The 14979-nt window shown below is 45.7% G+C and overlaps 1 protein-coding gene across 1 annotated transcript in view; it reads right to left on the minus strand.

The window, feature by feature from the left end:
* Positions 1–4412: 4412 nt before the first annotated feature.
* psmd11b (proteasome 26S subunit, non-ATPase 11b) overlaps positions 4413–14979 on the minus strand; it is a gene marked incomplete at its 5' end in the record, with an annotated part of 32284 nt that continues 21717 nt past the window's right edge. Inside the window, 5 exons of the mRNA XM_080542121.1 lie at positions 4413–6905; positions 9315–9457; positions 12652–12703; positions 13006–13041; positions 13848–13973. Coding sequence (XP_080398247.1) covers positions 9315–9457; positions 12652–12703; positions 13006–13041; positions 13848–13973 — 357 coding nt within the window. The 3' untranslated portion in view covers positions 4413–6905. The remainder of the gene's footprint in view (positions 6906–9314; positions 9458–12651; positions 12704–13005; positions 13042–13847; positions 13974–14979) is intronic.

The raw sequence follows: 14979 nt of genomic DNA on the forward strand, positions 1-14979 counted from the left end.
AATACCAGTGGGAACTGGGCATATCCCTACCCCAAACGGGCCAATGAAACATTTGGTGATTGACTATGTGGACATGATTCGTCCTGTTGCAGGATACAGGTACATGTTAGTTGTAGTGGACAGGTTCAGCAGATGGGTAGAAGCATGCCCCACTCGAAAAAAGGATGCTCAGTCTGTAGCAAAGTTCCTATGCAGGGAATTCATACCTAGGTTTGGAATTCCAGATAGGATAGCGTCAGACAATGGTAAGGAATTTGTGGATAAGACGGTAAAGCTTATACTACAAAAGTTGGGAATCAAGCAGAGATTTGGGTGTATTTACTCACCTCAAAGCCAGGGGATGGTAGAGAGGATGAACGGGGTCCTTAAGAACCGTCTTTCTAAGGTCTGTCAGCATACAGGTCTTAATTGGGTGGAAGGACTCCCTCTTGCATTGATGGCCTGTCGTTCCAGTGAGATTCGAGGGCTGCACTTGACTCCCCATGAACTGGCTATGGGGAGAATAATGACAGCTCCCTGTGCACGAACCAGTGGGAAAGGGCCAAGTTTGGCTCTCTTGGAGAGTGACATGAAAGCCTATGTACAGTACATGACTAACCGGCAAAAGAGTATCTCTTCTTATGTGCTCCACAAACAGGAACGTGAAGAGGAGGTGAACGCACAGGAGAGGAAGGACGCGTTGCAACCGGGTGACAAAGTATACGTGAAGGTCTACAGACGGAAGTGGCATGAGGCTCGACGGGAAGGACCATACGAGGTCGTTCGGTGCACTGGGACTGCCATCCAAATCAAGGGGTCCCCCACCTGGTATCACGTTCATCACTGCATCAAGGCACCCGATGAGGACGATGAGGGAGAGCCTCAGCAGGATGGTGAGGAGACCCCTGGGGACGAGGAAGTCCACAGCTTGGACATCCAGGCTGACGAAGATGTTGGTGAGTATCTGCGCCGTGATGCAGATGATGCCGGGGGCCTCGTCCCAGACCCTGTCCAGCCCAGAGATGAGCGGGCCAAGGGAGATCGTGAAGGATCCAGTGACTGCGACACCCCTCTGGGGGGTTCTACCAAGCCTGGTGTTGCCCCTGTTGTCACCCCTTCCGACCCTGACAATGCTCCAGACGGAGATGTCAGCAACCCGGGCGGCTGCCCGGACCAAGGTACCATTGAGAGACACAGACCTGTCAGTGATACACCCCAACCAGACAGATCCCGTGATACACCAAGGCCAATTAGGAGGAAACTCAAGCCATGCCGTTTCAGAGACTAATATACCCCTTAGTGTTCCTACCCCATTGACTTCCTTGGACAATGTTACACTTCACTCACACACTGTTATGCCTGGACGTCAGAAAAGAATGATCACAGCAGGTAGATCTTTTATTTGCCCACATTCACGTTGTACTGTTGATGATTGTTTGATCTATACCGCCGAAGCGGACGAGTGGTATTTACTGGATGCTAAATATGTTACACTTAATCAACACTCAAGCAACACGCAAGAAACTCGTGTGACATTAACTAATGTTGACAAGGTGTTGAACTCGTATTGGTGTGCTAGACGTAATATCGGTGAACAGGTGTCTAGTGAATCCAACAATTTCAAGGACAAAGTTTGTAGGAACGCTCCTGACTATCCACACTACTATAGGTTGGACTGTGAGAAATTTGTGCATGAATATGTTCACGTTGAGTTACCAGGAAAGGTTGAAAATGTTGCTGTGAAGGCTTCTACGAAGGTGATTGTAGTCGCTACTGACGATTATTTGTTGTATGATTCTAATCACCTGGGGACACGGTCCCACCCTAATTCTGCCACTAGTATCATGAAAGATTTTGCTTCAAAAATGAATTATTCTGATTGCTGGATTTGTCAACAGGTCCCTGTAAGTACATCTGCTCCTATGTTTTTCCCCATACCGTTAACTAAAGCAGAATGGTTTCATTATAATTGGCAGGGTTTAGCCCAATTTGTTTTACAGGGCAAGAACCAGAGCTCTTCTTGTCAGCCCAGCACGATTCTGGTTCCTTTAAATTCTTCCTATGCAGGTGTGGATATTGGTGTGTTGGAACGTCTGACAGCAGCAGTTAACGAACACCATAGGCCTAGCGGTGTGGGGAAGGTTATTATTGATAGGCTTACACATTTGTCACAACCAACAGGTCCGAAGAAGATATATATTATCCAAGCTATGTTCGTTCAATTGAATGGTACTGCATTGAGTCCTCATCTGTTATGTTCTGGGAGTGTGACTTCTACACGGTGGAGAGGTTCAGTTGTTATTTCTGGATTGAAATGTAAAGTTGTTGATTGTGCTATGGTGCCTCAAATGAAATTACATGATACCAATACTACCAGACGGCAGAAAGGCACCACGCAGCTTAAGGTCATGCCTCTCGTAAATATTACAACCTGTATTGACATACAATCTCGGCTCAAGGGCAGCGCGCTTCGTCAGCTAGGGGCCGCGTCTTGTATAGGTGGTGTCATTTTCCCGTATCCTGGTACGGAGCTTCAACTCCCGGAGGGTGTGTTTCTTGTGTGTGATAATAATGCATTCTCTAAGCTTCCTGCTTTGAGTGAGGGTCTTTGTTATTTAGCTCATCTGATACCTTTGATTAGGAAAGTTACTCGGGAAGAGATGTCTGTACTTCACAAACAAGCAACCCATCGTAGTCGTAGGGCGTTATCTACCGCTCAGAAGTTTTTTGGCCTAATATTCCCAAGTTATGGTGTCTACAACTCTCAGACTGAATTAAGTGCCCTATCATCCGTTCTTGAAAAACACATTAATGCTTCGGATGCTGTAGTATCTGCCCTGGCTACTGAATTGACTGAAACTAAGAATGTAGCTCTCCAAAATAGAATGGCTTTGGACATTATTTTGGCCAGTCAGGGTGGTACTTGTGCTTTGATAGGCGGTGAATGTTGCAGTTATATTTCGGATTCTGGTAACGCTCTGTATGATTTCCATGAATCTAACAAGAAGGGTATAGAGGATTTACGTAAAGAACACGGTTGGAATACATTGGATTTCTTTGATTCTGCTTTTTCAGGTATTGGTAATATGATCAGGTCCGTCGCTATTATTCTTGTTGTCATTATCATCTGTATTATGTTACTTGGTATTTTAATCAAATGTTTTGGAAAGTGTATTTCTGATGTTCCGGTTAATGCTTTGATGATGGCCGACATAGCTGATGAGCAAAAGCTGGATTCTGCTTTGCTTTCTGATTTTGTTTCCTCTTTTGATGATTTATTTATTAAGTGATGTTTTGTGATTGTTTGCTTCGGTTCCTGTTTGTTTCTTTCTATATCATGTGATTGATGTCGGTTGTGAAGTGATGTAATGGTTACGCGACAATGGAAGCTCCTGACTATGGAAGTGTTATCAATCTGAGACAGCGGTAAAGGCTGTTCTCCAACTGGGGCCATGTGCTAGCAACCTCTGACCCTGCCGCTTCGAGGACGAGGGAAACATCGGTCGTTGGAAATTTCTGTATCTCAGTTTTTGTATTATGCATGATGAACTGAGTGTGGTTTAATGTTGATGTGTTGATGTGTTGATGTGTTGATGTGTTGATGTTGTTGATGTAGTTGATGGGTTGATGTAGTTTTTCTGTCTGTCGTTTAGTTTCGGAACACACTCTGCGTGTTCCGAGGGGGGCTGTGTAGTGTATTTTCATGCTCTGTAACTATAGCGGTGGGCCTCTAAATACACACAATGGCCTTTTGACATGCATGTGCAGAGGATGTAATATCATCATGGGAAGATATAATTGCATTAGGGCCCGAGCCAGCAAGACCCCCATAACATAAATTGCATTAGAATTGTATTAGACCATAGGGTGAATTGCATTATAATAAGACAATAACATCCTATTTACAGGCCAGAAAATGACCTCACCTACTATGATCTCACTGGTAAAACTTTGTATCTAACCAAATTAAAATGACGTGGACTCTGTTTTGATTGGCTCAGCGACAGTGACAAGGGGGGGTATAAAATCCTGTGCAGAGAGGGACTCTTTCTCTTTTTGTTCAGATCCCTCTTTTCCTTCATCGGACCACCAGCTCCATTGAGGGGCCATGCTGTGTAACCTGCTTTTTTGAATAAACACTCTTAAATTTGCTCAAGAACTCTTCTTCATGTTTAGCAGTAACAGATACCAAATATATACGAAACATATGATCTACCTAATAACTTAACTACTCGATTCAATAAACGTCTGTAATGTAGATATCAAAAGTATTAGAAGTGACATAAATCAGGGAGACGCGTTAATGAACGTGATGATTGTAAGTGGAAGAGCAGTCAGAGCAGGACATGAGAACAGGGATGACGGATGTCAGATGAAACACTGATGATCATTGACTTAAGCTTTTAGGCAGAAAAGAGAACACACACACAAGACACTTTTGAAAAAAGATTGTATTTATTTGAACTCATCTGAACATCAGATATACTCGGTAATTGTTGGACAGCAAGAACCGTTTGTACATTTGATACTGATGTGTGTAGAAATCCAAAACAAGCAACAATACTTTTTTGGGCTTGGAGAGCTGAATGTAGAGTATGAGTGTCTGAATGGGCTATATTACAAACCTGCTCAATGAGAAGGAAAAATAATAAAAGACAAACGTTTCAGCTGAGGGACTGTGGGGATGTTTTTGCATTCAAACGGGACTCAAAATCATTGCTTTTTTTGTAAACACTAAAGCAACCCATCGTCTATAGGCTCAATGCCACTAGATCCATTTACATTACAACTACTGACCTCAACACATCTGTAGCTCAGCAATTCTGTAAAAAAAATCTTTCCAAAAATGTGTATTATAAATGGTTTTACTCTACACAAACTGACAGCAGGTCAGATTAAAAGAAAGACAAGACAGATGCGGACATCCTTGAAATGGCACATGGTGGAGGAAGTGCTTAGATGAGGTGACTGTTCTTCATTTCGACATTAGACACAAATACATTCAAAAGAAACGGGATGACCAGTGTCCATTCAGTGCAGTTTTATGGCACTTAATATGGGTGCATGTACAGTAAGTGCACAAGAACCACACAGAGCGCAATGGATTCTACAGGATGACGCCCCCATCTTAACTGATATCATATGCTGAAAGCACTATAGCACAAACATGCTTCCCCGTGTCAGAGTCCAGACGCTTCTCTATTCTAAGTCAATAACTATGTTTCATTATATGAACAGGTTTAGTAGATGTTTACATTGCTTTTTTTTGTACAAAATAAAAACAATCCAGAGCTGTCATTGAAATGGTGATTTAATGCCCTATGATGCATTGAGGCCATTTTCCAACACAGGAACAATAATCTTTTCCCACAGGAGAGAAAATGGAGAATACACGACACCATCAGATCAAGTCCATACAGTATGTCACCACACTTCAATCCCCGTACTGGTGACTATACAGGGACGGTCTCTCCTACTGCATACAGCATCTCTTCCCTTTGAATATTTAGATGTTCTCATCCATCCCTCCCCAGTCTCAACTCCAGGCCTCATCCCTCCCCAGTCTCAACTCCAGGCCTCATCCCTCCCCAGTCTCAACTCCAGGCCTCATCCCTCCCCAGTCTCAACTCCAGGCCTCATCCCTTCCCCAGTCTCTACTGACGTTGACTCCCCGTAATGTGAAGGGCGGGGTCTGAGCGTGAGCTGCTGTAGTGTCTTTATCCAACCCTTACGTTACCCCTGTGTTTCCTCAACACAAGAGCACACCATAGGGACCAAATGACCCTATCAAACTCTGCCAGGTCAGGCGGCAAAGTGATCATTTTTGCAAGAGGCAAGACAGAAATCGTTAAAAATACAAAATATTTATTTTTGAAAATGACTTATAAATGAAAAGAAAAGAATGGAAAAAAAAATATCAAACCATACAAATTTAGTTTGGTTACTAGCATACCAGACTAGGGCTAGGAACTAACCATGGATAAGCGCTCTGGGGCGTATAAGACAGAGGCTTTCAGAGACTTTAACAGAGCGCATCTCCACTTCTGCATCCCTAAACTATATTGCACCCAAACGTTGAGGCAAAGTGGAGGGCCGATAGGGGCACTGGTGGTCTGAAATGGCATCCGTTAGGCTCCACGTACTTATGAGTGGGAGACAAATAACAAGGTGATCCAATTTTCCTTTAGTTCCAAAGCAAAAAAAATAACGAAAACCGAATAAAATGTGGATCATGACAGCCATTGGAAAACAGGAAAGGGTTAATAGACTTGTGGGTGTTGGCATCGATATGATGAGAAAACATGCAAACAAGAGCTCCAGGGAGCTGCTCCAGGGAGCTCTTCAACCAAACATCTAACTATCAGGGGTTATTCCCATTGGTTCCAACCAACTAACCATGTGCTTCAGACATACGAACAGAGAGGAGAGGAGAGCCTTGACCAGTGGCCTTGTCCCCTGCCTTCGAGAAGCAGGGTTATCTTGTGGTCGATATATATCGCACCTTTGGGGGTGGCAACGGAATCAACTCAAGGCTTTGTAAAGCCATATCTTTATTCTACAGGAGAGATATGTATATATATATATATATATAAACATGTTATGTATATAGTTGTCAATATTTTATTGTGGTTGTACAATAGTCCCTGATGGCCTGATAGCCTGATCTGAGTTAACACAGAATCCTAAAAGAACGTCAAAAAACAAAACAGAAAAAACAACAAAATAAATGAGAAGAGAAGTGATGCAATTGTCCATTGAGGGAGAGGTGGGAGTTTCATGGGTGGGAGGGGGTACCGGGATATCCTGTTTTGTTGCAGTTTTTGGGACTTTTTATTTTGTCGCTCTCCCTTGTCCCCTTCTTTAAAATGTTATACACTGGTCACACACGCCTCCGCCACTGTGCTGCTGTGGGCTCCTCATTTGTTCTGAGGACAAGAAATAATAATAAAGAGTTACTGACTGAGTAAGCACTAGTTCACAGAGTAAGCACTAGTTCACAGAGTAAGCACTAGTTCACAGAGTAAACACTAGTTCACAGAGTAAGCACTAGTTCACAGAGTAAGCACTAGTTCACAGAGTAAACACTAGTTCACAGAGTAAACACTAGTTCAATAAAATGTTAGTTCACAGAGTAAACACTAGTTCACAGAGTAAACACTGTTCAATAAAATGTTAGTTCACAGAGTAAACACTAGTTCACAGAGTAAACACTAGTTCACAGAGTAAACACTAGTTCACAGAGTAAGCACTAGTTCACAGAGTAAGCACTAGTTCACAGAGTAAACACTAGTTCACAGAGTAAGCACTAGTTCACAGAGTAAGCACTAGTTCACAGAGTAAACACTAGTTCACAGAGTAAACACTAGTTCACAGAGTAAGCACTAGTTCACAGAGTAAGCACTAGTTCACAGAGTAAACACTAGTTCACAGAGTAAACACTAGTTCACAGAGTAAACACTAGTTCACAGAGTAAACACTAGTTCACAGAGTAAACACTAGTTCACAGAGTAAGCACTAGTTCACAGAGTAAGCACTAGTTCACAGAGTAAACACTAGTTCACAACTTCACAGAGTAAACATCCAATTACAAAGTCTTCCGTTACTTCTTGGAAGAGCAGCCAGCCATATGTGACAGCAGCTGGTGAAAGCGGGGACAAGTCGGCAACCGACCAAAATTTATTTAATAAATGTCAATGACACAAATCAATAACACACTCGCTAGTCAAGCCAAAACATTGCAGTGCAATGGATTTGGTGAGCAATCCCCACTACTACCTAGTTAGTGGAGAGTAGTGGGGATTACTCACCGAATCCATTGCATTGCAATGTTTCGGCGTGACTATCAAATGTGTCATTGATTTTCAACAACGTTGACATTTATTTAAATTTCTCAGATTGAAAAAAAAGTTTGATTGGTTGCCAACTTGTTCCTGCTTTCTCCAGCTGCTGTCACATATATGCAATCTAACAGAACATGCTCTGTGTGTGTGTGTGTCAGGGTTTCCGTTAACCGGTAATTACCGGTCTTTGTCCGGTAAAATTAGTGGAAGTCCGACAAGTTGAAAACTCGTCGGACATAAATGTCCGGTGAAAATAATTCCCTCTAACCATTTTCAGCTGAGCACCAAACACACACACAAAACACTGCCCGAGAGAGAAGGACCCGCCCCCTTTAGTTAGCCTATAGGCTATAGGCTAACTAAAGGGGGCGGGTCCTTCTCTCTCGGGCAGTGTTTTGTGTGTGTGTTTGGTGCTCAGCTGAAAATGGTGTCCCGAAGCGGAGCGCTTTAACTTTATCGCACAATAACAAGGATAACAAACAAAACGGACAACATTTACACTAAGATGGAGACAAACTTAAGCGATATGATCTAACAGCCGGTCTTCAGGACGACATACAGACCCGTATGAGCTTACAGGGCTATCCCCTATCTATCTGAGAAAAGGCATAGCCTAGGCTGTAACATCGAACGGAAAGATACGCATTGCAAGTTAATTTAAAGCCTATTTATTTTCAAAGAGTTTTATTCTATTTTATTTTATCTGATAAAAGGCATATGAACGGAAATTAGGCTAGCCGTGTCACGCCAGAAGCCTACATGCTTGCACTGTTACTGTTCAATAAAATGTTATACATCTAGACATTGTGGTATTTCTTTATATACGTATCCCAGACTGCCTATCAATTGTTTCTCAATAAACAGTTATGTTCTCCCCATTGTCATACTCCCGAGCTAAACGAAATGCCTTCCCAACCAGCGAGACCTGGTTATAGAAATGACGTTGTTTTATTGATTTTAAAAAAAGGGTAAAACTGGAAAGAGAAAATAGAAAACTCACATTAATCCCAAACAATTTAACAAACTTCAGTTAACGTAATGTGGAGTCCGTTCATTGATCGATGCTGTCTGTTCAGTTCCCAGTGAGGCGCCCGTTCAGCGCTGGATTTGACGCATGGCATAGCGCGCATGCGTCAAATCATGTTATATTATTATATATTATATAGCTCGCATCTAATCGTATCGGATGAGAAATAGACATTAAATGGCATATATAGGCCGCTACACAACAGTAATCACCGCGACAAACAGCTATATTAGATTTGAAAAAAAGAAATATGATTTTTGAAAAAAAAAAAAAATATTATATTTTAATATGATGACCGGAATATATCACGTTTGTCCGGTAAATCGAATTCTTCCCGGACACGATGTCCGACGGCAAATTTTTCTAACGGAAACCCTGGTGTGTGTGTTAGTGAGTGTGTAGATGTGTGTGTGTGTATGTGAGAGAGAGAGAGAGAGAGAGAGAGAGAGAGAGAGAGAGAGACCCACCTATGTGAGCTTCTTAGCTTTGTTGTAGAGGGAGTCCACCACTTTGCTCATGTTCTGTAGGGTCTCCAGGGCTGCTCCGTACGTCTTGTCAACTGGAGGCTCGTCGAAGATGATCAGCACGCCCTCGCCTTGGTCCAGGATCCCTACAGACCAGAACCACAGTCAGAACAGAGACCAGACACACAGTCAGAACAGAGACCAGACACACAGTCAGAACAGAGACTAGACACAGTCAGAACAGAGACCAGACACAGTCAGAACAGAGACTAGACACAGTCAGAACACGGGTAGGTAGCCATGGGCTAGCTACCCGTGGCGGCGGGATCCAGCACGAGCGGATCCCGTTCAGATAGGTCCCACCCAAACTTGGCTACGAAAAGTTCTAAGAAGAAAACACCCCCTGAGCCTGCGAGAGCGGGGGCGGAAGATGGCTCGTCGGCAGAGAACCCGGTAACGAACACAGGAACGGAACAGACTACGAGATTGATGATCAGCATACCTGAGGCTCCGACAGCTACAGCAGGACACATGCTCCAGAACTGCGTGTGGCTGGACAAAGGTTACTTCCACCCATAGCCTGAAGAAAGGGTGCCTAAAGAAGGGTCAGCAGGGAAGTCGCATCTACAGCTACTTTTTGAGAAGCAGGCCGAGTCAGTCGACTGAAGTTCAGCAGCAGGACACACACCACAGTCTGCAGGACATCAACACCCCTGTCCCAGAGGAGGAAGAACAAGGCACAGGAGAGCAACCTGAATCCAACACATCACGACCACCAGCAGAGAAGAAGATCCAGGGGCGAAGGCCATTAGTCAAGTCGCCAAAGTCCTGCAACAAGACGCTGTGGAAGGAGGTCAACACTGATCTCTGCAACATCCTAGATGGGATCAGAGGCACCACCATGAGGAAGTTGGAGAGAATGGGCAACCTCATCTATGCCTATGGAGCGGAACAGTTCGGAGTGGTCGAAGGCAAACAATCTACTCAGTCAATTCCCACCAAGTCCAGAAGGCAGACAGAAATAGACCGACCAGTCAAGGAGAGGAGGCAGCTGAAGAAGCAATGGAGGAAGGCCACAGAGGAGAAGAGGGAGGGAATAAACCTGCTGCAGGAAGAGATTAAGAGCAGGCATGCAACACTGAGGAGAGCTGAAAACCTCCTGAAGAGGCGCAGAAGGAAGGAGCAAACAAGATCACGCTTCTACAAAGATCCTTTCAAATTTGTGAAGAGTCTCTTCACAAAGGTGAAGAGTGGAAGTCTCTCAGTGGCAAAGGCCCACCTGGAAGAACATCTGAAAAAGTGCTGCACAGATGACACCAGGAAGAGGTCACGCTCCCACCTGACATGCCACCAGTCAATCCACCAGAGCACAAACTAGATATCAGTCCACCCAGTTGGAGTGAAGTGGACAACACTGTGCGTAGAGCAAGGGCCGCATCAGCTCCAGGAGTTCCATACAGGCTCTACAAAAACTCACCAGATGTCCTGAGATTCCTCTGGAAGCTGATGAAAGTCGTGTGGCAAAGGAGGAGATACCAACGTCTGGCGGAGAGCCGGAGGGATCCTTATCCCCAAGGAAAAGGACTCAACAGAAATCGGCCAGTTCCGCCAGATCAGCCTTCTAAATGTCGAGGGAAAAATCTTTTTCAGCGTGGTCGCTCATAGGCTGGCAGGATACCTGCAAATAAACAACATGATTGACACGTCAATCCAGAAAGCAGGCATCTCAGGCTTCTCAGGGTGTGTCGAACACGCTAGTGTCATCTGGCATCAGATCCAGGTCGCCAAGAAGGAGGGAACGGATCTCCACGTGGTGTTCCTGGATCTTGCGAATGCCTTTGGCTCAGTCCCTCACAACCTCCTGTGGACAGCCTTCGACTACTTCAGGATCCCACCAGCTCTCACAACCCTTGTCAAGTCCTACTTCCATGCCAGCGGCATACTTCCATGCCAGAGAACATCGACAGAACCCTGCTTCCTGGCAAGCTGAAGCTCTGGTGCATGCAGTATGGACTACTTCCACGTTTCCTGTGGCCACTAACCCTCTATGAAGTTCCTCTCTCAAAGGTGGAAAGGCTGGAGAGACTGGTCAACTCATATGCAAGGAAGTGGCTTGGCCTTCCCAGGTGCCTCAGCAGCATTGGGCTCTACGGCAAAGGGATGTTACACCTGCCCATTTCCAGTCTGGCAGAGGAGTGTTCCAAAGTCAGACTGGAGATGATGCTTCTGGATTCGAACGATCCATTTGTAGCCCAAGCTGCCCCCATCCTGGCCACTGGGAGTAAGTGGACCCCATTGGCTAAAACTGAGCAGGCAAAGGCAGCACTCAGACACAGGGACATTGTGGGCCGAGTGCAGGAGGGGAGGAGTGGTCTTGGCCTCGGGATTAGTACACCGGCCTGGAGCAAGGCCAATCCATCTCAGAGACGCAAGCTGGTGGTCCAGGAGGTACGTCGGGAAGAGGAAGCAGGAAGGCGCGCACAAGCTGTGGCGCAGGCAAAGCAAGGGCAGTGGAGGGCATGGGAAGGAGTGGAAAAGAGGAAGATCTCCTGGAAAGATCTGTGGGAGATGAAGGCATTCAGGGCGAGCTTCACCATCAGGGCTGCCTACGATGTCCTGCCTTCTCCTGCAAACCTAAGCCAGTGGTATGGCGAAGACCCCACGTGCCCTCTATGTCAAAGTCCAGCAACACTGAAGCACATCTTAGTGGGATGCAAGACCAGCCTCACCCAAGGCCGACCAGGTGCTAAAGTGTCTTGCAGCAGTGCTGGAAAGTCAACGGACAAGTGTGAACGCCCTTCCTCCCCCGTCATCCCGGTGGCAGCCAGCACCATTTGTTCGGGAGGGTGAGGGTCAAGCCAGCCTCACCACCATAAGACCAAACACTGGGCAGATGGGCAGAACACGGGACTGGAAGCTGCTGGCAGACTTGGACAACAACTCAAGGACCTCTCCAGAGCTGCTGAAAAGGGGAGCCAGTGGCTGTGGATGAAGAGAAAGGACTCGACCCAGGCGTTCAAATGAGCTGATCGCATCTAGGGAGTGAACCTGGGACGCTGGGATTCACTGCTGAACCCTCTGGAGGTGTCGCGGGCTTATCAGCGAAACATTCATGAAGGAGGGCGCCCACTTGACAACCAAAAGGATGCCATCGCTCATTTGAACACCACAGAGTCTCATCGGTGCCTTAAGTATGTATCTATTGAGGGATATCAACATCTAGTCCTACACAACAGATCATAATACAATTAGAAAACGGCTTCTGATATTGATCTCCTGTGGCGATGCTACTATATCACATCGCCTGGGGCTTTTACCACCGAGCAGAGAACAGACTTACCGTGAAACTTCTCATCCAGGATCATCTGTGACAATTTCCTCTCAACATCCGCCTGAAAACATGTAAAAGACATTAACTAAGTAGTGACAATATATATTTATTTATTTTTAAACAGCAAAAATTATGTCTGGAATGAAAATGCCACAGCCATAATATACAATTATGCATCAATTAATTGTAGAATTATTGATTGTTGATAAGAAAAGGTATAAGGCTAGTACTCCAGAAGTGGAGTATTGAAGCATTAGAGGAGCAGGACGGCGTCACAGAAGAACATAGTCTCATCACAGGACCAGGACAGGGTCCCAGAACCATCCTCACAGAACCAGGACAGGGTCCCAGAACCATCCTCACCTTTGACAGTTTGATGAGGCCTGATATGTGTTCCATCTAGACACCAGGGAGAGACAGAGGACAATGAGCAACGTCAGGTAGATAACATCCTGCATCTGGTTGTATAGTACTTGTACTCTGCCATGACAATACAGTTGAATCTAATCTAATCTAATCTGTCTACACAACATCCCAGGCTCAACTGAAGGGGTCGAGGAACATGCTTATGCTAGGTGCAGAAATATATATTTTTTAATGTAAAACATACATTTGCAAGGGCACACTAGTGGTGGTGTTCCCAGGTCTTACTCAAGGGCACACTAGTGGTGGTGTTCCCAGGTCTTACTCAAGGACACACTAGTGGTGGTGTTCCCAGGTCTTACTCAAGGACACACTAGTGGTGGTGTTCCCAGGTCTTACTCAAGGGCACACTAGTGGTGGTGTTCCCAGGTCTTACTCAAGGGCACACTAGTGGTGGTGTTCCCAGGTCTTACTCAAGGACACACTAGTGGCGGTGTTCCCAGGTCTTATTCAAGGGCACACTAGTGGTGGTGTTCCCAGGTCTTACTCAAGGACACACTAGTGGCGGTGTTCCCAGGTCTTACTCAAGGACACACTAGTGGCGGTGTTCCCAGGTCTTATTCAAGGGCACACTAGTGGTGGTGTTCCCAGGTCTTATTCAAGGGCACACTAGTGGTGGTGTTCCCAGGTCTTACTCAAGGGCACACTAGTGGTGGTGTTCCCAGGTCTTACTCAAGGACACACTAGTGGTGGTGTTCCCAGGTCTTACTCAAGGACACACTAGTGGTGGTGATCCCAGGTAACCTTCTGATCACTAGGGTGGGGGGTTCACCTGTACTCACCTGTACTCTGGAGAAGGGCTCGATAACCCGGATGAGGTTCTGTTCCAGCAGGTTGTCGTACAGCGACTCCAGGTGAGTGCTGATGATGGGGTCGTCCCTCAACTCTGCTTTGTATTCTGTTAGGGCCTGGGAGGGGAGGGAGGGAGGGAGAGAGGGAGAGGGAGAAAGAGAGAGGGGGGGGAGGGAGGGAGTCAGGGAGAGAGAAAGAGGGAGGGAGGGAAGAGGGAGGGAGGGAGAGAGAGAGGGGAGAGAGGGAGGGAGGGGAGAGAGGGAGGGAGGGAAGAGAGGGGGGGGTGAGAGGGAGGGGAGAGAGGGAGGGAGGAATGGAGAGGCAGACAACAGGACAGAAAGTGAGAGGAGATATAAATATTAATTTATGTAACCTTTATTTCTCCAGGGAGGTCAGCTAAGAAGAACACATTGTTATTTACAATGACAGCCTGGTCACTTACCCCCTTTCCACAAAAGTGAACCTAGTTCTGGTGCTAGTGAACCTAGTTCTAGTTCTAGTTCTGGCGCTAGTGAACCTAGTTCTAGTTCTGGTGCTAGTGAACCTAGTTCTGGGCTGGTGCTAGTGAACCTAGTTCTAGTTCTGGTGCTAGTGAACCTAGTTCTAGTTCTGGTGCTAGTGAACCTAGTTCTAGTTCTGGTGCTAGTGAACCTAGTTCTAGTTCTGGGCTGGTGCTAGTGAACCTAGTTCTGGGCTGGTGCTAGTGAACCTAGTTCTAGTTCTGGGCTGGTGCTAGTGAACCTAATTCTAGTTCTGGGCTGGTGCTAGTGAACCTAGTTCTAGTTCTGGTGCTAGTGAACCTAGTTCTAGTTCTGGTGCTAGTGAACCTAGTTCTAGTTCTGGTGCTAGTGAACCTAGTTCTAGTTCTGGAGCTAGTGAACCTCGTTCTAGTTCTGGTGCTAGTGAACCTAGTTCTAGTTCTGGTGCTAGTGAACCTAGTTCTAGTTCTGGTGCTAGTGAACCTAGTTCTAGTTCTGGTGCTAGTGAACCTAGTTCTAGTTCTGGTGCTAGTGAACCTAGTTCTAGTGCTAGTGAACCTAGTTCTAGTTCTGGGCTGGTGCTAGTGAACCTAGTTCTAGCATGACGTGAAGTGCAGAACACTGATGATGGGTGTTGCTGAAG

This window comes from Nansenia antarctica (assembly GCF_963989245.1).
Source record: "Nansenia antarctica genome assembly, chromosome: 11".
Lineage (NCBI taxonomy): Eukaryota > Metazoa > Chordata > Actinopteri > Argentiniformes > Microstomatidae > Nansenia > Nansenia antarctica.